The sequence below is a fragment of the Rana temporaria genome, chromosome 1 (genome assembly GCF_905171775.1).
Source record: "Rana temporaria chromosome 1, aRanTem1.1, whole genome shotgun sequence".
Lineage (NCBI taxonomy): Eukaryota > Metazoa > Chordata > Amphibia > Anura > Ranidae > Rana > Rana temporaria.
Window position 1 is genome coordinate 115,417,749 of NC_053489.1, and position 21,327 is coordinate 115,439,075.

The 21,327-nt window shown below is 47.3% G+C and overlaps 1 protein-coding gene across 4 annotated transcripts in view; it reads left to right on the plus strand.

Annotated features, from left to right (window-relative positions):
- The window catches only part of RASA1 (RAS p21 protein activator 1), a 140,788-nt gene that overhangs the window by 47,236 nt on the left and 72,225 nt on the right, over positions 1 to 21,327 (plus strand). For all 4 annotated transcript variants that reach the window (XM_040341806.1, XM_040341813.1, XM_040341820.1 and 1 more), the window contains exons 4-8: positions 7,336 to 7,406; positions 8,794 to 8,911; positions 11,199 to 11,230; positions 11,587 to 11,639; positions 18,917 to 19,067. In XM_040341806.1, the coding sequence (XP_040197740.1) occupies positions 7,336 to 7,406; positions 8,794 to 8,911; positions 11,199 to 11,230; positions 11,587 to 11,639; positions 18,917 to 19,067 (425 nt within the window). The remainder of the gene's footprint in view (positions 1 to 7,335; positions 7,407 to 8,793; positions 8,912 to 11,198; positions 11,231 to 11,586; positions 11,640 to 18,916; positions 19,068 to 21,327) is intronic.

Genomic DNA, 21,327 nt, shown 5'->3' on the forward strand with positions numbered 1-21,327 from the left:
TTTGCTATGCCTAGAACTACATTTCAAGATTAATATAAACCATTTCTAGGTTTTGCAGATTTTGTTTTTGGTTCATTATAGATAAGCTTTGTTTTTGTTCTAAAACAACCAAATAATGTGGTTTGTATTTTTGAACTGGTAAAGATCCTGTTCCTGATGTTTATGCCTGCTGCTACTATCCAGTCATTTGATTGTTTTCATTGTGTTTGTCTTTTGCTTAAACTGTGCAATACAGTAGACTGTTGGCTTCCCAGCCAGTAGTCCTGTGGTAGTTTGCGTTTCTTTCACTCAAGGAATGTATAAAATACATTTGCATATTAATACAGAGGAGTCGGAGTCGGGGAGTCGGAAGTACATAAAACTGAGGAGTCGGAGTCGGAACATTTATCTACCGACTCCACAGCCCTGGTTGTAATTACGGCGGCCATTTTCGTGAAGCCCGCAGGCTGTTTTTTAGTATGTTGGCGGCCATCTTGGTACGGCTCTTGGCCTCTAGTGACTGCATTAACGGCGCTGACGGCCTATGCGCACACTCCTGTGGGATGGCGCAGCACAGACAGCGTTTTTTTTGCTTCTCAGCAGCGGCAGTCTGGTCGGGCGGTGAGCCCTCCGGGGCAGTCTGCTCGGTCGCGGCCAGGAGGGTGTCCTGTGGTCCTGCCTGGCAGTACTAGAGTGGCAGTTACAGTGAGTCAATACGACATCCGAACCGGAGGTTCCTCTCACTGACATGCCGGAGTTAACCCTTAGTGCCCCTGTTCCTGTGGCCTCCAGGGATGCTTTGATGGCAGTCCCTGAGGCGTTTGTGGTCAGGATTGAAGCGTTGGGGGGGGGGGGGGGAGGTGTTTAAAAAAAGCGTCCCCCCCCTTCGCCTTCTTATGGGATGTCTCTGACACGGAATCGGGCCTCGCTGCGGCGTCCGGCTCTGCCCCCGTTAGGCCTGCAGCATCTGACATAAGTCCACACGGACAGCGAGGATGACTGCTTTAGGGTCAGCGCATGATTATGCGTTTGTTGGAGCTCTTATCACTGCGGTGCGGGTTACTCAAGCACTTGAGGATTCGGCGGAGGCATCAGAGATGTCAGTCCCTTTTGGGTTCGGCAGGCCGCCCCGCACCGCAAAAGTGTTTTTTCCTTGTGTTCTATATATGGACAAAACTGTCATACGAGGAATAGGATCGGCCGCAGAAAGTTTTTTGCAGTACCAAAATACTTTGCGGTCCGTTACCCTATTTTTTTTTAGAAATCCTCCTGAAAAGGGGTATCTCCGTCGTCAGTGGACCTCCCTGTGTCCAGGCTGGTGAAGCTTGTTTTGGAACAAGGCTACCACGTTACCTGTGGAAGGGGCTCCTGCATTTAAGGACCCCGCAGATAGAGCTGAGGCTGTGACCCGTTCCATATTCACAATGGTGGGGTCGGCGGTGAGACCAGTTTTGGCCGGGGCTCTGGTGTCGCAGACACTTACCGAACGGGCTAAGTCCCTGGTGCAGGAGCTGGAGGCGCAGAATGCTTCTGTGACCTGCGTTGACCTGGCCGACCAGTTTGTGCAAGGTCTACAATTTGTCTGTGAGCCGGCCCTGGATACGCTCCCCTTGCTCTCCAGGCATCCGCGGTGGTACTACGCCACCTTGCGTGGCAAAAGTGTTGGTCTGCGGACCAGTCCTCTAAAGAGTCCTTGGTGGACTTACCCTTTAAGAGTGTACGGCTGTTGGAATGTCCCTGGATGGCATCATAAAAGATGCCACAGGCGGTAAGAGCACTCTGCTCCCGCGATCTGGGAAGGGTAGGAGCCTCACTGTAAGCAAGGGCTCTCTTTTACTACCCCAAGCGTTTTTTTTCGCCCGCCAAGTGCGGAAGGAAAACGTTTCCAGAGTGCTAAGGCGTCCGCTGAAGAGCAAAAGCTCCCCTGGTGCCGCATGCCCAACAAGCCTGCGGACAAGCCTGCCTGCCCATGAGGTCTGCCCCTGCCCACATCCCGGGTGGGGGGCCGGCTTCGCAAATTTTGCTGCTCGGTGGAGGTCTCTTCTTTCCGACCGTTGCGTTTGCGAAGTAGTTTCCTCGGGGTACAAGATAGTTTTTCTCTTGTCCACCAAACAGATTTTTTTTTCCTCCAACCGCCGGCTTTCTCCGGTTCGCCTGAAGGATCTGTCAGGGGCTGTCCAGGATCTTCTGGTCAAGGGAGTGATTGTGCCGGTTCCCTCAACGGACTGGTTTCAGGGGTTTTTACTCCAATCTGTTTGTAGTCCCCAAGAAGGATGAGGTCCATCCAATCCTGGACTCAAGGCCCTCAATTGCTTTGTCAAAGTCCAAAATTCAGGATGGAGTCGATTCACTCAGTAATGGCAGCGCTCCATCAGGGGGATTTCCTAGCATCCTTGGATATCAAGGACGCGTACCTGCATATCCCCATATGCGTGAAACACCAGAGGTTTCTGCGCTTTGCGGTCGGGGAGGACCACTTTCAATTTGTGGCCCTCCCGTTGGGCCTGGCCTCGGCACCACGGGTTTTCACCAAGGTGCTCGCCCCGAATCTGGCCCTGCTGCGGCAGCGCTGGATCGTTTTCGTGGGATACCTGGACGACCTTCTTCTGAGGGCTTCCTCAAGCTCAGAATTTAGAAGAGGACGTGTCTATCACCTGTCAGACCCTCCGAGAATTCAGTTGGCTGCTGATTATCCAGTAGTCAGTACTGGTGCCGTCTCAGCGGCTGGAATGTCTGGGGTTGGTCCTGGTTTCCTCAAGAGGCGAGAGTTTTTTCTCCCAGCGGAAAAACTGCAGACTCTGCAATCTGCGGTGCAGCGGTTGGCAACCCAGAAATGGGCTTCGTTTTTGCATGAGAGTGCTGCGTCTGATGGTGGCCTCTTTCGAGGCAGTTCCGTATGCCCAATTCCACACTTGAGTGTTACAGAAAGATTCTGTCTCGTTGGAACAAACTTCCTTCGTCTCTGGTTTACCAGATTCGGGTGAGTCGACTGGCCAAGTCCTCCCTAGTGTGGTGGCTGACGCCTCCGGTACTCCGGACCGAGAAATCGTTTCTGCCGTGTCATTGGATGGTGATCACGACGGATGCCAGCCCCTCCAGCTGGGGGGGGGGGGGTGTCTGGGGTGCCCAGTCAGCCCAGGGGCGATAGACTCGGGGCACACGAAGCTCGGCTGCAGCGACGGAAGTCGCGCACATTCTCCGGTGGGCCGAAAGCTACGTTCCAGCTCTGTCGACGGTGTACAATCCGGGGGTGCTGAATTGACAAGCCAACTATCTAAGTCGCCAAAAGATGGACCAAGGAGAATGGTCGCTACACCGGAGGTGTTTCAGAGTTTGTGCCAAAATGGGGCACTCCAGACGTGGACCTCCTAGCGTCCCCTCTCAATCGCAAGGTGTCACGATTCGTGACCAGGTCAAAGGACACGTGGGCGGGCGCGTCAGTCGTGCTGGTAGCACCTTGGGGTCACTATCGCCTAATATACGCCTCCTCTTCGACTTCTTCCTCGCCTGCTACGCACAGAAGCCGAGGGGATACCAACAATCCTTGTTCGCTCCAGATGGCCGCGCCGTCCCTGGTGCGTCTTGTGGCAGATGTTCTCTGGTGTCTGCCCCTGAGGGAGGACCTTCTGTCGCAAGGTCCTAGCTTTCACCCTGCTTTACAGTCGCTGACTTTGATGGCGTGGCTATTGAGAGCCAGGTGTGAAGGACCGAGGTCTGTCGGACTCGGTGATCTCTACCATGCTACGAGCACGGAAGTCCACTTCACGAAAGATTTACCATCGTACGTGGAAGGCCTACATCGCTATGTGTGAAGAGATGAAGTGGCGCCCCCATACATACGTGATGTCCCGGATTCTGCTGTTTTTACAGCGTGGAGTGGATCAGGCTCTTGCCTTAAGTTCGGTTAAGAGTCAGATCTCTGCTCCAGCTGTCTACTTTCAGCGACCCTTGGCGGCGCACTCCTTGGTGCGTACGTTTGTACAGGGGTCCGGCATGTGGCCCCTCTTGTGCGTCCTCCACTGCCTCCATGGGACTTGACTTTAGTTCCTTCGGTGCTTCAAGAAGCTCCGTTTGAGGACATTTGGAAGATTCCTTTTGTTGACTCTATCCCAGAAGGTGGTTTTTCTGGTGGCAATTACTTCGGTCAGACACGTATCTGAACTGGCGGCCTTGTCTTGTAAGGCTCCTTATTAGTCATCCATGAGGATAAAGTGGTGCTGCGGCCGCAGCCATCATTCCTTCCAAAGGTTGTTTCAGCTTTTCACATTGATGAGGACATTGTTTTGCCATCCTTATTTCCTCGGCCGAAAAACCCGAAGGGGGCCACTTTGCATTCCTTGGACGTGGTCCGGACCCTACGGGTGTACCTGTCTGCTACGGCTCTGTTTTGGAAGTCAGACTCGCTGTTCGTGTCAGTGACTTTTCCTAAGAAGGGTCTGGCGGTCTCGTCGGCCACCATTTCTAGGTGGATCAGACAGGTTGTGCGCCAGGCCTATGCCCTAAAGGGGCGGGCGCCTCCCTTTCAGGTCACTGTGCATTTGACCAGGGCGATTGGTGCCTCTTCGGCTTTCCGCCATCAAGTGTCTGTCTTACAGGTTTGTAAGGCGGCGACCTGGTCGTCAATCCACACCTACTCAAAAGTTTTACAAGGTGGATGTATGTGCATCTTCGGATGCCCCCTTTGGCCGCAAGGCTGTTTAAGGCTGTTTAAGGTTGAAGTTCCTCCATTGAGGAACTCTGGTTTGTTTGTGGTGAAGCTTGTTTGCTGTGTTTTTCCCACCCTCAATTTTTTTTTGACGCTGCTTGGGGACGTCCCTAAGGTCAATGCTGCTGTGTCCGTCCATGAACAGAAGAGAAAATAGGATTTTTGTACTCACCGTAAAATCCATTTCTCTGAATTCATGGACGGACACAGCACCCACCCCTCCTTGTTTGTACTGCTTGTTTACAAACTGAGGCTGGATGTTCCAGAGAGTGGGATGTACCCGGGGGACACGCCCATTGGGAGGTGCTGTACTGAGAAGTGTTTTTAACACTTGAAGTGCTGTTTTTTTCTGCCTAGTCTCTCCTAGAAGGAAGGTATATAACCCTAAGGTCAATGCTGCTGTGTCCGTCCATGAACTCAGAGAAATGGATTTTACGGTGAGTACAAAAATCCTATTTTTTTGCGATATGGCACTCGCTTTAACGAACAATTGCGCGGTCATGCGACGTTGCACCCAAACAAAATTGACGTCCTTTTTTTCACCCACAAATAGAGATTTATTTTGGTGGTATTTGATCACCTCTGAGGTTTTTATTTTTTGCGATATAAACAAAGAGCGACAATTTTGAAAAAAAAGCAATATATTTTTTTACTTTTTACTATATCCCCCCCCCCCAAAAAAAAAAAAATATATATATATATATATATATATATATATACACAATATAAAAACGAATTTCTTTCTCAGTTTAGGTCGATATGTTTTCTCCGTATTTTTGGTAAAAAAAATTCGCAATAAGCGTATATTGATTGGTTTGCTCAAAGTTATAGTGCCTACAAAATAGGGGATAGATTTATGGCTTTTTTTTTATATATTTTTTTTATTGGTAATGGAGGAGATCTGCAATTTTTATCGTGACTGTGACATTATGGCAGACACATCGGACACCTTTGACACTAATTTAGGACCATTGTAATTTATACAGCCATCAGTAAAAATGCACTGATTACTGTGTAAATGACACTGACAGGGAAGGGGTTAAACACTAGGGGGTGATCAAGGGGTTGAGTGTGTCCTAGGGAGTGATTCTAACTGTGTGGGGGTTGTGCTACCAGTGACACAACAGTGATCACTGCTCCCGATCACAGGGGGCAGTAGATCACTTAAAGCGGTTGTAAACCGCATAAACTTTTTTTTTTTTAAACCTGCAAGGCAAAAGGCATATGCGGTTATGAAATGCTTACCTCGGAACGAGGTGAGGAACACTTACCTGGTTCACGCCGAGCGAGATGTCATCTTGCTCCGGCGTGTCTTCCGGGTATCGCCGCTCCAGCGATGTGATTGGCTGGAGCGGCGATGACGTCACTCCCGCGCGCGGGAGATTTAAATTCGGCAAGGTCCGGCGGCTGCCGGTCCTTTAGCCGAGGATCCCCCCTGCACATGCGCCGCTGCAATCAGCTGCGCATTGCGGGGGGAATATCTCCTAAACCATACAGGTTTAGGAGATATTCTTGATACCTACAGGTGAGCCGTATTATAGGCTTACCTGTAGGTAAAAGTGACAAATAAGGGTTTACAACCACTTTAAGTAAAAATAAGCTGCGCTGCATATATAGTACTATTCAAATGAAACAATACTTTGCTAAATACAACTCGTGCACGCAAAATCACCTGTGCAAACACAAATTAGTGATATTGATAAATTAATATTGGATCAGTGTAATATGACAATAGTCCATAAAAATCCAATTCCTGTGTTATCCAAGGTTATCTAAAGAAAAAATTCCAAACAAGTCCAAGGAAACCTTGTCTGATAGCAGGATAGATGAGACCCTCCACCTCTTATCTCCTATCTGCTTACCGACTCCAGTTGATCTCATATGTACAAGAAGCTCCAGGAAACTCCAGGCAATTTAAGCAGGGCTGCTAAGCCACACGCGCATGTGATCTCATTTATTCAAGATCAACTGGAGTCGGTAAGCAGATAGGAGATAAGAGGTAGAGGCTCTCATCTATCCTGCTATTAGACACGGTTTCCTTGGACTTGTTTGGCACTTTTTCTTTAGATAATCTTGGATAACATGGGAATTGGATTTTTATGGACTATTGTCATATTACACTGATTCAATATCACTAATTTGTGTGTGCACGAGTTGTATTTAGCAAAGTATTATTGTTTCATTTGAATAGTACTATATATGCAGCGCAGCTTATTTTTACTTATCTGATTATTATGTTTATATCTGACATATTTTGCTGCAGCAGCATTACCCCTTTGTTTTGAATTAACTTGCACTTTTCACTATCTTATTAATTCCACATACACATTGAGACCTGTGCAGTATAATTCCACAATTTAGCAGTAGATCCTCTTTCTGCAGCTCCGTGAGACGATCGTATACACCGCTCCTAAAGCGCCCCTGCCCATTGAAATCAATGGGCAGTGCCACCCAAGCGCCTCGGCAACAGCACTTTTTCGGCCGCTTTAAACCCTTTATTTGGCCGCTGTCGGTGTGTAAGGGGGCTGGGGGGCCTGTAAGCATCGAATGCATTAAGGTCAAAAAATGGGAAGCTTTACAACCCCCATTTAACAAATGTTCACATTATGCATGTACAGAAAATTATTTTGAGCCTTCTACTCTATTTACAGCCAGTAGAAGACAGACGGCGAGTGCGTGCCATTCTTCCATACACTAAAGTCCCAGACACAGATGAAATAAGGTAAATTATTTACTAGGGTTACATAGTCTAACTGTTTTCTGGTTTCTCAGAGAGAAAAAATTATTTAAACACTTTAGCACTCGCAAATGTATATCTGATATGGACCAGTGAAATTTCTACATTTTAGCTATGAGCATATTGTTTGGTCCCCATGTTACTGCTCGTGATAGTGAAGTAGTAAAAATGTTTTCCCCTCCATCGTGACAGTGTGCTGGGGATCTTTTCCCTGCACCCTCTGTCACGATAAAATAAAAAAATTGAAGAGAGCATGCAAGGCTCCGCCTACCTGGCTGCGGAATTCATTCACTGAGTTCTGTGGATGGGAGAACTACAAGTACCAACAGGCACTTGTCGGCTTGTAGTACTTAATGAACTATCAGGGCGCTGATGAGCACTCTAGGTAGTTCAATGATGCCTTCTGTCATTGTGTAACTGCCCATGTGATGTGTGGACAGACGGCTTAGACCCCTTTCACACTGGGTCGATTTGAAAGGGGCAATAACACTAAAAATGGTGCCTGCAAACCGACCTGAAATGGCTGCTGCTGTGTCTCCAATGAGAAAGCCCAGAGGGCGGTGCGCTAGCAGGATCATAAAAAAGTCCTGCTAGCAGCATCTTTGGAGCGGTGAAGGAGCGGTGTGTGTATACCTCTCCTCAACCGCTCCTGCCCATTGAAATCAATGGGGCACCGCAGGTTTTAACCCTTTCTCGGCTGCTAGCAGGGGTAAAACCGCTCACTATCGGCCGTAAAGCGCCGCTAAAAATAGCGGCGCTTTACCGCCGAACCTGCCCCAGTGTGAAAAGGGCCTTACACTGTCAATCTGCAGGAGCCCTGCATTGCACCTGCGATCTGCAATGCTTTGCATTCACCTAGTAAAAAAAGAAAAAATGCAAATTTTTTGTTTTTATCAGACAAAAGATGTGCATTTTAATATTTTTTTACAAAGGTGAACTTTTCCTTTAAATACAGAGATGCAAGAAAACAAATCTCATTCTGTGCTTTGTAAAGGCTCGTACTTGCCTTGTCTAATGGCTTTGACCTTCTGCCTTGCTAGTGTGGATCATTATTTAGTGGGTTGAAATAACTGTTTTAAAAGCTTTTCCAGGGAAAAAAAGTGTGAATTTCTGGCAACCAAATCATTTTTTTCTAAAACATGCCAATTTTCTGAAGCTTGTGGCTAAGTTCACACTGGAACGCACAACTGCCACAGCGCTTTACTGCTCTGTCAGCTGGCCGTTTCCGGGTGTGGTAGGGAGCAGTGTGTGGTGTGATTGAGCACATCACACAGCTCTCCTTTTTTGTACAAAAAAACAAAAAAAACTATTTGAAGTGTGTGGCATAGAGTATGTATATATTCTAATTTTTGTCTTTTTTTTTTTTTTGCAGTTTCTTGAAAGGTGATATGTTTATTGTCCACAATGAGTTGGAAGATGGATGGATGTGGGTTACCAATCTTCGTACAAATGAACAGGGGCTTATAGTTGAAGATTTGGTGAAAGAAGTGGTTAGTCTGTGTGGTTTCTTCTTGTTTTAGATGTACATTTGCTTACAGATTTTAAAGGTTTTGAGTCATTTGTGGAGACAAGTGACTTAAAAGAAAGCTCATAACACTTCGAGGCATTAATAAGTGCTCACACTTTTTATACACCTTGTTTTTATATTTGCAGTCCCTATTGTAGTCAAGTCTTGCTTTATGTTAACCCTGGTTTGATGTGGGATTTTATACTTCTGTAATACCTTAAATGTGCCCTGCACTGCATAAATATAATTAAAAAGTAAATTATGTGTAAGACCTAGGTTTGATTATAGCACTGAATAAATGTGTGCTTATTAAACAAGCTTAGATAAAAGTATGCTCCCATACAATTTCAGCAAAATAAGTTCAGTGTTACAGTAAAACAAGTCCACTCTGATGTGATGTAACATATTGATACTTTTTGTGTTCAATTCGTCTTCAAATTTGCAATCACCTTTGTGTAAATGTTACCCAGCTCACTCACCAGAGCCCAGTGATTCCTTCTGCTATTAAGGTCAGAAGTGCTCCATATTAATGAGTCCTGCTTCACATAAACACACTCTCAGGTCCAGTGTGTGTGTGTGTAAGAAGGTGTTACAGCAGTTGAGCGTCAACATATAAAAATGCTCTTACTCTCTGGCAGTGACTTTTGTGCCCAAACTTCCTGGTAGCTTCTGATGTAACAAACACTGCCCACTCAGCACATTTCATCCAATGGACATCTTTAGGAGTGGCATGTATGTCAAGCCCTCAGACTACTAGATATAACAATCTCTCGATGAAGGGGAAGGAGTAATCAAGAGAAATTTTGGGTTTATTTCTGCTCTTGTCCATTCCTTTTGTAAATCTGACCTAGTGGGTAGGTTTTTACATGTCTTTTAAAAAATAGACCAACGTGTACAAAACATTACTGATTATTAGGGAAACCATGTCTGCCCCTGAGGGTCCCTTGGAGAAAGTTGGCTTGTGTCTGCATGTTTTTATACTTTTTATGATCAATATTTCATGATACTTTTATCTGCCATTATATTTCTACTATTGGGAATGTGTGCACCTAGTGTGAAGCTAGGATTGTGATTGGGTAATATCTGGGAAATGCTGATTGAGTAGTGGGATCAACTGGTCTGGGCATTTTGAGTTTTTTCAATATGGCAGAGGAGATATTTCTGAGCATAGGACAGGACCACCAGACATGTGGATAGGTAGTCAATAGAACAGGAAGTTATCAATATTGCTTCACACCTGCGAGTGCGATCAACCTTTTCCTAATCTATTGACGTCTCATCCTGATCGCGGACTGGACTTGCACCGGAAGGTTGCAGAGAAAGATTGTTCTCGCCTGGAGTGGCTTTGCTTTGTCTCCTCACCAGATATGTGGATAGGTAGCCCTGTCTTTCCAGCCTGTAAAGAGCAGTGGATAATTTGCATCAAAATTTTCTATCCTTTCTGGGACTATACCATCTTGAGAGAACATTGTAGAGCAGCCACATTCTGCGAGCAAGATTTAGTCGCTTCCCAAATGTTCAGCCTGTCTTCTGGTTCCAAATTGACACTGGGGTCTGATTTACATGTATCTACATGCTGATGGAGCCTACAAATTAGCCCTGATGAGTGGGGACTGTCAGTGCATGTGTGTTCAAAGTTAGTGAGCTGGTCCAGAGAATGCTGTCAGCATATTGTAAAAGTGTTTAACCTGAAGGTACCTAAAAAGTTCCCTTTGAAGCAATTTGCACCACTCTTAACTCCACTTTTGCCGAGAAATAAAGGAAATCCCCTCTGAGTGATCTGTGTACATTGCAGGGATTTTAACACATTTTGTTGCAGATTCCTACCTTATATTATTCCGAAGAAATGTCTGTTTGTGTAAAGTGAATAGGAGTGACTATCAATCAGTTGCTGAGTTCTAATGAGGAAACTAGCAGGGTCTGAATCCCTTTTTAGATGGGATTTCCCTTTTTGTCGGATGCAATTTTTGTCGGATTCCCTAAAATCGAACTTGTATCTTAGTGCAGACTACTGGGGAAAAATCAGCAAGCCAATCACACAAGCAGGTAATTGCATTTCGAGGGGGGTGTCCTGCTGTACACCATTTGTGTAGAGTGCCTCCAGATTGCCATATTGCATTGACTTTTATGTCCAGAATGAGAGGATTTGGCTAGGGCCTGCTAGGTGGTGGTAATCTTGTTATACTAAGAGGATCATAAAGCAAAAGAAATTAGTGGATGTGTACACCAGAAAATGAAAAGGATTTTGACAAATTTCTATTTTTTTTAAGGGGAGGGAAGAAGATCCACATGAAGGCAAGCTGTAAGTATAGCACAAGAAAAACAATATCAGTTGCATTATTACTGCAGTTATTTTTTCACATATATGGGAGAAGCAGAGTCTTCACTTCTCTGACTAGTTGCTCAGACAATCTGTACTGCTCATTTTTCTCCTGATAGTCAGCAAAAAAAAAAAAAAAGAAGAATTTCACATTTATGGATACAATCTTTTACTGAAGGCTGCTATACTTCATGGTTTAATTTGATATGTAGTATGTATTGAGAAAACAAAAATGACACCATGAATCATATTGGTCATTGCAAAATGTATGTAAACACAAAGCCATACCTGTTTTTTTCCTCTAATCATTTTTTTAATTTCCTTTTTAACTTCAAAAGATGGTTCCATGGGAAAATCAACAAACAGGAAGCATATAATCATCTTATGACAGGTATATTTATTTATAAAATGTATTTGTATTTCAGCATGTTATTCTGCATTGTTATCCAGTTGTAAATAATGGTCCATTAATGTGTATTACAACAAACATGGCTTTGTAAATAAATTCTTTGCACATGTAGGTTCACTTTAATGTAGTCCTGCCCGATGGCGTATATTTATCTTTCTCTTCTGTTCATGGATGGACACAGCAGCAATTGACCTTGGGGTATTATTTTCCTTTTTAGGAGATTGACTAGGCAGAAAAACAGCATGTTAAGTGTTAAACACTCCACACAGCACAGTACCTCCCAGGGGCGGTTCCCCCGGGTACATCCCCCATTCTCTGTTCTGCCGCCTTAGTTTTTTTCTGCCTAGCAAGGAGATGACGTGGCTCCTCTGGGCCCCAGTGGTCTGAGGTCTTTTTTTTGCAATTTTCTTGCTTTTCTTTTTTCTTTTTCCTATCATTTTTGGATCCTGAGATCTACAATCAACTGCCGACTGGGTGACAGGCTGGATCCTCGATCCTTGTAGTCCGCCGCCCCCCCCCCCCCCCAAGTTCGGCCATCGAGCGTGTGCCGGCCTTTAGCTACGCGCTGGGCCGTTCACGACATGCCCAGTTCTTCTAGGGGTGGCCGGTGAGCTATACGCTCCAGGGCACACATATGACCGGGCTATATGTCCGTGTCACAGTGTGCTGGGCTGACAGCCATGCCGTAACTGCGCGGACGTTGGTTCTGTCCGGGATGCCTCCAGCCGGTGGTCGCAGGACGGGTAAGTAGCAGTCCCCTTGCTTTGGCAGGGTGGTGCGGCTGGTGCATTCCTGGGGAGGTCGATCGGGGGTCCGCCCTGCTTTCCTCTCTCCCTTCCTTCCCTGCGTTCTGGGTGGTTGGCTGTAAGGTGGGGGGTCCGCCTGTGGGGCTCCATCCTGTGGCTGGGGGCTGTGTCTGCTATCGGGGGCGCTGTTTTACTGCCATGGGGGGGGGGGCTGCTGTGTGTTTTTCACTGTTTGTGTGTGTGTTTTATACTGTGCATCGCGGCCGCCATTTTGGCAGCGCCTGGCGCTTTATTAGAGTTCGTCGGCCATTTTCTTGTAGCCCACATGCTCTTTTTGCATGTCGGCGGGCATTTTGGATGGGGTTTTTGCCTCTAGTGGCCAGAATAACGTCGCGGAAAGCTCCAGCACACTTCCTAAGGAACGGCACAGCATGGACAGCCCTCTGGGGCAGACAGCAGCAGTACAGCCTGGTCGGGTGGTGAGTCCTCTGGGGGGGTCCCCTGTTCTCTGCTGCGGCCGGGAGGGTGGCCTGTGGGTCTTGCTTTGCAGTCCAAGGGCGGCTATTGGGTGGGTCAGCATGGTGTCCGAACCGGACGTCTCCCCCAGACATGCCGGAATTAACCCTTAGTGCCCCTGTTCCTGCGGCCTTTGTGGATGCTATGACCGCAGTCCTTGAGGCGTTTGTTGCCAGGATTGAAGCGGCGCGTGGCCAGAGGGGGGGTAAAAAGTGCCCCCTCTCTCCGCCTTCTTCTGGGGATGCCTCTGACACGGAATCGGGCCCTGCTACTGCTTCCGCTCCTGGTTCTGAGGTGTCAGAGGATGCAGGCCTAGTCCACACGGACAGTGAGGATGACTCTGCATCAGGGTCAGCGCATGATAGGGTGCTAGTGGGAGCTCTTATCACTGCGGTGCGGGATACTCAAAAAATTGAGGATTCGGCGGAGACATCAGAGATGTCGGTTCCTTTTGGGTTCCGCAAGCTGACCCGCACTGCAAAAGTGTTTCCTTATCTGGAAAGATTTTTGTACAAGGAATGGGATTGGCCGCAAAAGTTTTTTTTCTGTTCCGAAATGCTTTGCGGCCTGTTACCCTTTTGAGGAGGACTTCCTGAAAAAGTGGACCTCTCCTCCGTCAGTGTAAAGAAAACTAGGATTGGGACTTTAAATGAGGCATATGAAAAACATACGCCTCCATCCCTGTTGGTTAAAAGAGAGGGGAGTTTTTGGAACTTTAAATGAGATGCGTTTTTAAGCAAACAGCAAGTATAAATAAAGTTGTATACGTGATAACCAGGCTCACACTTACCACCCAAACAGCAGGCCGAATTCAACTGTCTAACTGTGTATGTTAAATGCAGAGGATTGGTTGCACTCATTTGCAAATACATGGTTAAGCTGCAGGCCTCGCCACGGCTCTCTGCATTCTGCAGTCCTAACTAAACTTTTAAAGTCTCCTCAATAGAGGCATATAAATACTGATGAGTCCGTCAGTGGACCCCCGTGTCCAGACTGAACAAGGCTACCACGTTACCTGTGGAAGGGGCTCCCGCTTTCAAGGACCCCGCAGATAGAGTTGAGGCTGTGGCCCGCTCCATGTTCACAGTGGTGGGGTTCGGCGTGAGGCCGGGGCTCTAGTGCCAGACACTTACCAAACGGGCAAAGTTGTTGCTTCAGGAGTTGGAGGCACATGGTGCACCTTCGGACTATGTGGCGCTGGCCGATCAGTTGGTGCAGGGCCTAAAATTTGTCTGTGAGTCGGCCCTGGATACGCTTCCCTTGCTTTCCAGGGCATCGGCCTACGCGGTGGTGTTGCGCCGCCTTGTCTGGCTAAAGTGTTGGTCTGCCGCCCAGTCTTCAAAGAAGGCCTTGGTGGATTTGCCCTTTAAGGGTCTCAACGGCTTTTGGGGCGTCTCTGGATGACATCAAAGATGCCACGGGAGGTAAGAGCACTCTGCTCCCACAATCTGGTAAAGGGAAGGAGTCTTGCCGTAGGCAGGGGCCCTCCTTTACCGCCCCAAGTGTTTTTTTTTTTTAGTCCGCCCGGTGCGGCAGGTAAACGTTCCCAGGGCGCTAAGGCACGCGCTGAAGGGCAGAAGCGCCCCTGGTTCCGCAAGCCCTGCGGAAAAGCCTGCTTCAGCATGAAGGTCTGCCCCCTCCCGTCTCGGGTGGGGGGCCGGCTTGGCGAATTCGCGGCTCGCTGGAGGTCTCTCCTTTCCGACCGGTGTGTTTGCGAAGCAGTTTCCTCGGGGTACAAGATAGTTTCTCTCTTGTCTGCCAAACAGATTTTTTTTTTCCTTCCAACCTCCAGCTTCCTCCGGGTCGTCGGCAGGCCCTGTTTGGGGCTGTTCAGGATCTGCTAGTCAGGGGGGTGATCGTGCCGGTTACTTTACTGGAACGGTTTCAGGGGTTTTACTCAAATCTGTTTGTAGTCCCCAAGAAGGGAAGGGTCCGTCAAATCCTGGATCTCAAGGCCCTCAACTGTTTTGTCAAAGTGAAAAAGTTCAGGATGAAGTCGGTTCGCTCTGTAGTGGCGGCACTCCATCAGGGGGATTTTCTGGCGTCCTTGGATATCAAGGACGCGTACCTGCATATCCCCATATGCGAAAAGCACCAGAGATATCTGCGCTTTGGGGTCGGACCACTTTCAATTTGTGGCCCTCCCTTTCGGGCCTGGCTTCGGCGCCAAGGATTTTCACCAAGGTGCTTGCTCCGATTCTGGCCCTGCTGAGGCAGCGCGGGATCGCTATTGTAGGATACCTGGACGACCTCCTGAGAGCTTCTTCAAGCTCAGAGTTAGAGGTGGATGTGTCTATCACCTGCCAGACCCTCCGGGAATTCGGTTGGCTGCTAAATGTTCAGAAGTCAGTGTTGGTACCGTCTCGGCGTCTGGAATACCTGGGGTTTGTCCTGGATTCCTCGAAAGCGAGAGTTTTCTTTCCCACGGAGAAACTACAGACTCTGCAATCTGCGGTGCAGCGGTTGGCAACTCAGAAGTGGTCGTCGCTTCGCTTTTGCATGCGAGTTCTGGGTCTGATGGTGGCCTCCTTCGAGGCGGTTCCGTATGCTCAATTCCACAATTGAGTGTTACAGAGAGAAATTCTGTTGCGTTGGGACAAGCTCCCTTCGTGTCTGGATTACCAAGTCCGGGTGAGCCTCCCTAGTGTGGTGGCTGACATCTCCGGTACTTCGGGCTGGGAAATCATTCCTGCCGTACCATTGGACGGTGGTCACGACGGATTCCAGTCTCTCCGGCTGGGGTGCTGTCTGGGGGTATCCAGTCAGCCCAGGGACGCTGGACTCGGGAGGAGTCCGACTTGCCAATCAATGTCCTGGAACTCCGGGCGATCAGGCTGTGCCTCTTCAAGTGGTCTCTGAGACTGCAGGGCCGCCCGATCAGGATCCATTCGGACAACGCCACGGCTGTGGCGTATGTCAATCATAAAGGGGGCACACTGAGTTCGGCTGCAGCGGCGGAAGTCGCTCACATCCTCCGGTGGGCCAAAAAGAACGTTCCGGCTCTTTCGGCGTGTACATTCCCGGGGGTACAGAACTGGCAGGCCGACTACCTAAGTCGCCAAACGCTAGACCAAGAAGAATGGTCACTACACCCGGATGTGTTTCAGAGTCTGTGTCTGAAATGGGGCACTCCAGACGTGGATCTTCTGGCGTCCCATCTCAATCGGAAGGTGTCACGGTTCGTGGCCAGGTCAAGAGACCCGTGGGCGGATGCGTCAGACGCGTTTGGGGCACTGTGGGGTCACTATCGCCTAATCTACGCCTTTCCTCCTCTGAAGCTTCTTCCTCGTCTGCTGCGCAGAGTGGAAGCCGAGGGAATACCGACAATCCTAATCGCTCCGGATTGGCCTCGCCGTCCCTGGTACGCAGATTTGGTGCGTCTGGTGGCAGACGTTCCTTGGCGCCTGCCTCTGGGAGAGGATCTTCTGTCGCAAGGTCCCATCTTTCATCCTGCTTTACAGTTGTTGGCTTTAACGGCGTGGCTATTGAAAGCCAGGTGCTGAGGGATCGAGGCCTGTCGGACTTGGTGATCTCTACCATGCTGCGGGCGTGGAAGTCTACTTCACGGAAGATTTACCATTGTACGTGGAAGGCTTACATCTGTGTGAGGAGATGAATTGGCACCCCTGTACATACATGATGTCCCGGATTCTGCCGTTTTTAAAGCGTGGGGTTGGTTTAGGCTCTCGCCTTAAGTACGGTTAAGGGGCAGATTTCGGCCTTGACTGTTTTCTTTCAGCGGCCCTTGGCGGCGCACTCTCTGGTGCGTACATTTGTGCAGGGGGTTCGACATGTGGCCCCTCTGTGCGTTTTCCACTGCCTCCATGGGACCTGAATTTGGTCCTCTCGGTGCTTCAACTGTCTCCGTTTAAGGATATTAGGGAAATCCCTTTATTGACTTTACCAGAAGGTGTTTTTTTCTGGTGGCAATTACATCGGTCAGACGGGTTTCTGAAATAGCGGCCTTGTCTTGCAAGGCCCCTTACTTGGTCATCCACAGGGATAAGGTGGTGCTGCGGCCGCAGCCGTCATTCCTTCCTAAGGTTGTTTCGGCCTTTCACATCAATGAGGACATTGTTCTTCCAACCCAAAAGAGGTCGCGTTGCATTCCTTGGACGTGGTTCGAGCCCTACGGGTGTACCTGTCTGCTACGGCTCAGTTTCGGAGGTCGGATTCACTGTTCGTGTCGGTGACTGGTCCTAAGAAGGGTCTGGCGGTCTCGTCGGCCACCATTTCTAGGTGGATCAGGCAGGTTGTGCTTCAAGCCTATGCCCTAAAGGGGCGGGCGCCCCCCTTCCTGGTTACGACGCATTCGACCAGGGCGATTTGTGCCTCTTGGGCGTTCCGCCATCAAGCGTCTGTTTTACAGGTATGTAAGGCAGTGACCTGGTCGTCAGTCCACAACTTTTCAAAGTTTTACAAGGTGGATGTGAGTGCGTCTTCGGATGCCTCCTTTGGCCGCAAGGTTTTGCAGGCGGCTGTTTAAGGTTGACGTTCCTCCGTTGAACTCTGGTTTGTTTGGGGTGAAGTTGGTTTGTTGTGTTTTCCCACCCCTCGATTTTTTGACACTGCTTGGGGACGTCCCTAAGGTCAATTGCTGCTGTGTTTGTCCATGAACAAACACGGCACCCACCCCTCTTTTGTTTGTACTGCTTGTTTACGAACTGAGGCTGCAGAACAGAGAATGGGGGATGTACCCGGGGGAACCGCCCCCTGGGAGGTACTGTGCTGTGTGGACATGGCTGTGTGGGCTGTTTAACACTTAACATGCTGTTTTTCTGCCTAGTCAATCTCCTAAAAGGGAGGATAATGCCCTAAGGTCAATTGCTGCTGTGTCCGTCCATGAACTCAGAGAAATGGATTTTACGTTGAGTACAAAAATCCTATCTTTTACTCCCAGTCTAAAGTGAAACTTTACTTAAATAAAAAAAAAAAAATGTGCGGGCAGACCAGATTTTTAATGCAAAAGAGACACACTTTGTTTCTTCTTTTAAAGTTACTTATCTGCCTGTCCGCCCTGTATAGTGAACTGTCCACACGCATCTCACTTTGAAATTTGTCAATGATGAAGCTGACTACGCTCCCATGCATGTGTGGAAATGTCGCCCCTGCCTGTCCAATGAAAGTAGCTGGTGATCGAAATCAAAAATACGATCGCCCGAAGATATGAGCGGCTAGCAGGGAACTCCAGAACGCTGGATCCAAGGTGAGTATAATTCCGCTTTAAGCTGCAGAGAGTGAAAGGAAAGTTCTGTTAAGCTAAACGTCATTGCAAGCATGGTTTATATAGGTTTATGGACATCACATGTGACAGTGATGATTGTCCTAGTGTTGTCACATTTATTTTCTATAGACAGAAGTATCCAGTATTTTCTTAGGCTTTCTCCAGTGAATGTACCTGCTGGGAATTTCTTTAAGCTATTCCTGCCGCTACTTGCATCGTGCTATACTGGCACCAGAGACCTCCAGGTTCTTGCACTCATTCCTTTGAATACCGTTATGCAGATCAATCAGCTTTGGTTGGTTGTACCTTGCTTGCCATACACACACATCTCGCTGTTGGCAAATGAGACCTCATATTACATTTTGTGGGCAGGAATAGTAAGCAAATTCTGGTCCCAAGTTACTTAATTTTGGCCACACATTACAGTCAAATAGTACAGATTTAAATTGACCACCAGGTGTGTAGTACAAAGATGAATTTATTTTCCATGATTGTAGTTGTGAAGATAGATCAGATTGGTGTGTGTGTGTGTAGTTGTCATAATCCTGAATATCAACTGAACATGTGTGCAGTTATCTGGATGAGCCTGGGGCTGTTTTTTTCTTTGCCACTATTTACCATTTTCTTGATATTTTTGTCCCTTTAATCTTCTAATCTGGATAAACATTACCTTATTGGGTTTCTTACTGAAAATAATAATATGGTAGTTGTATTATCTAGTGTTTTCATCCATTAATTTTTTTTATTTGATTCCATTTCTCTACTGTTCCTAGTTGGCCAGATCAGCAGTTTCCTGGTGAGGCCTTCTGACAATACTCCTGGCGATTATTCACTATATTTTCGGACCAATGAAAACATTCAGCGGTTTAAGATCTGCCCAACATCAAACAATCAGTTCATGATGGGAGGTCGGTACTATAACAGGTAACACTGGTGCAATTTCACCTGTGGAAATAGTTTGTCATAATGTGTGTTTAATATAGGGGTTGTGTGTGTGTGTGTGTGTTTTTGTTTTTTTTCTTTACAGTACATTTTATTTCATGTAAAGATATCAATGAATTTGTACTGTCTTAAAGGTGGTAATAACTACTTCACGCCCAAGGTACGCAATAGGACGTCCTTGACTTTGTACGGGTATATCTGAAAGATGCCTGCAGCTACAGGCATCATTCAGATATTGTCTTTTTCAGCCGGGCAATTCTCTGCACCGTAAAAACGATCATATCGGCTGTTCTGCCGCTTGATTGTTCCGCCGCGGTTACCCCCCCCCCCCCCCCTCCCGCCACTGTCCGTTGCTTCTTCCGACTTACCAATGCCATTGGTGAGTCGGAGAATGGATCCAGCCCCGAATGTTTACCATCGAGATTTCCGGCGGACCAGAACTGGGCGTTCCTTCTTGATTGACAGTCTTTCGACAGGCTTCCGACGGTCTCATCTATCGCGTCACGATTTTCCGAAAGTAGCCGAACGTCGGTGCGCAGGCGCCGTATAGAGCCGCACCGACGTTCGGCTTCTTTCGGCTACTCGTGACGCGATGGATGCGACCGTCGGAAGCCTGTCGGAAGACTGTCAATCAAGAAGCAACGCCCAGTCCCGAAGACCATACCCGGAAGCGGCGGAGAAGATCGCTCTCTAAAACAGTAAGTACGGCTTTGTTTTTAAAAAAAACTAGCCGATTCCCCTAGACAAAATGAGCATGAATCTAATCTTAAAATTTTTTTTTAGGGTGAACTCCCGCTTTAAGTCCCACCCACATATGAAAACGGTGTTTAAATTACACATGTTGGAGTGAGAGAAAATAATTCTAACCCTAGTTCCATAATAGCACATTTAGCCACGAAATGTAGAAAAGAATACAAGAGTTTACCAGCAGGTGGAGCTGTATCTGAAAAATTGCAGCAATTTGTCTCATAATAATGTGGTTATTGCAAAATTAACCAGTTGCCGACCAGCCGCCGCAGTTTTACGGCAACATGTCTCGGCTGGACAAAACGTTATGTTACGTCACTTCGCCCTGTGGCCACCGGCGATCGATCGTGACAGAGCGAGAACCGGGAGCTGTGTGTGTAAACACACAGCTCCCAGTTTTTTCAGGGGGAGAAATTGCTGATCTCTGTTCATACTAAGAATGAACAGCGATCTGTAATTTTCCCTAGTGAGTCTCATTCCCCCCCCCCCCCCCCCTTCAGTTAGAACACTTATAGGGAACACGACCCCTTGATCGCCCCCTAGTGTTAACCCCTTCACTGTCGGTGACATTTTTACAGTAATCGTTGCACTTTTATAGCCCTAATCGCTGTAAAATTGTCAATGGTCCCAAAAATGTGTCAAGTGTCCGCCATAATGTCGCAGTCCTGATAAAATCGCTGATCGCCGCCATTGCTAGTAAAAAAAAAGAAAAAAAAATGCCATAATTCTATCCCCTATTTTGTAGATACTATAACTTTTGTGCAAACCAATCAATATACGCTTATATTGCGATTTATTTTATTTTTAATTTTTTCTCTACTAAAAATATTTAGAAGAATGCATATCGGCCTAAACTGAGGAATACAATTGTTTTTTTTAAAAAAAAACAATTGGGATATTTATTATAGCAAAATATAAAAGATATTGTGTTTTTTATAAAAAATTGTTGCTGTTCTTTTGTTTATAGCACAAAGAATAAAAACTGCAGAGGTGATCAAATACCACCAAACGAAAGCTCTATTTGTGGAAAACAAAGGACGCAAATTTTGTTTGGGTGCAACATTGTAAGACCGCGCAATTGTCAGTTAAAGCGACGCAGTGCCGAATTGCAAAAAGTGCTCTGGTCAGGAAGGGGGTTAAATCTTCCAGGGCTGAAGCGGTTAACCACTTCAGCTCCAGAAGGTTTAAACCCTTCACGACAGGCCATTTTTGTGATACGACACTGTATTCCTTTAACTGACAATTGAGCGGTTGTGCAATGCTGTATCCAAATAAAATCAATGTCCTTTTTGATGATCGGTGCTAAAAAAAAATGCACTGTCACTGCACTAATGACACTGTCAGGGAAGGGGTTAAATGTGTGCTGATTAACATGTTTTACTGTGTGTGCTGATTTTCATAAGCAATGTGCTTTGCAGGAAGAAAAAACAGCACATTGGCTGATGACCGAAGAGAGCCCTGTGTTTGTTAACCTACACAGGGGGCTCTTCAGTAA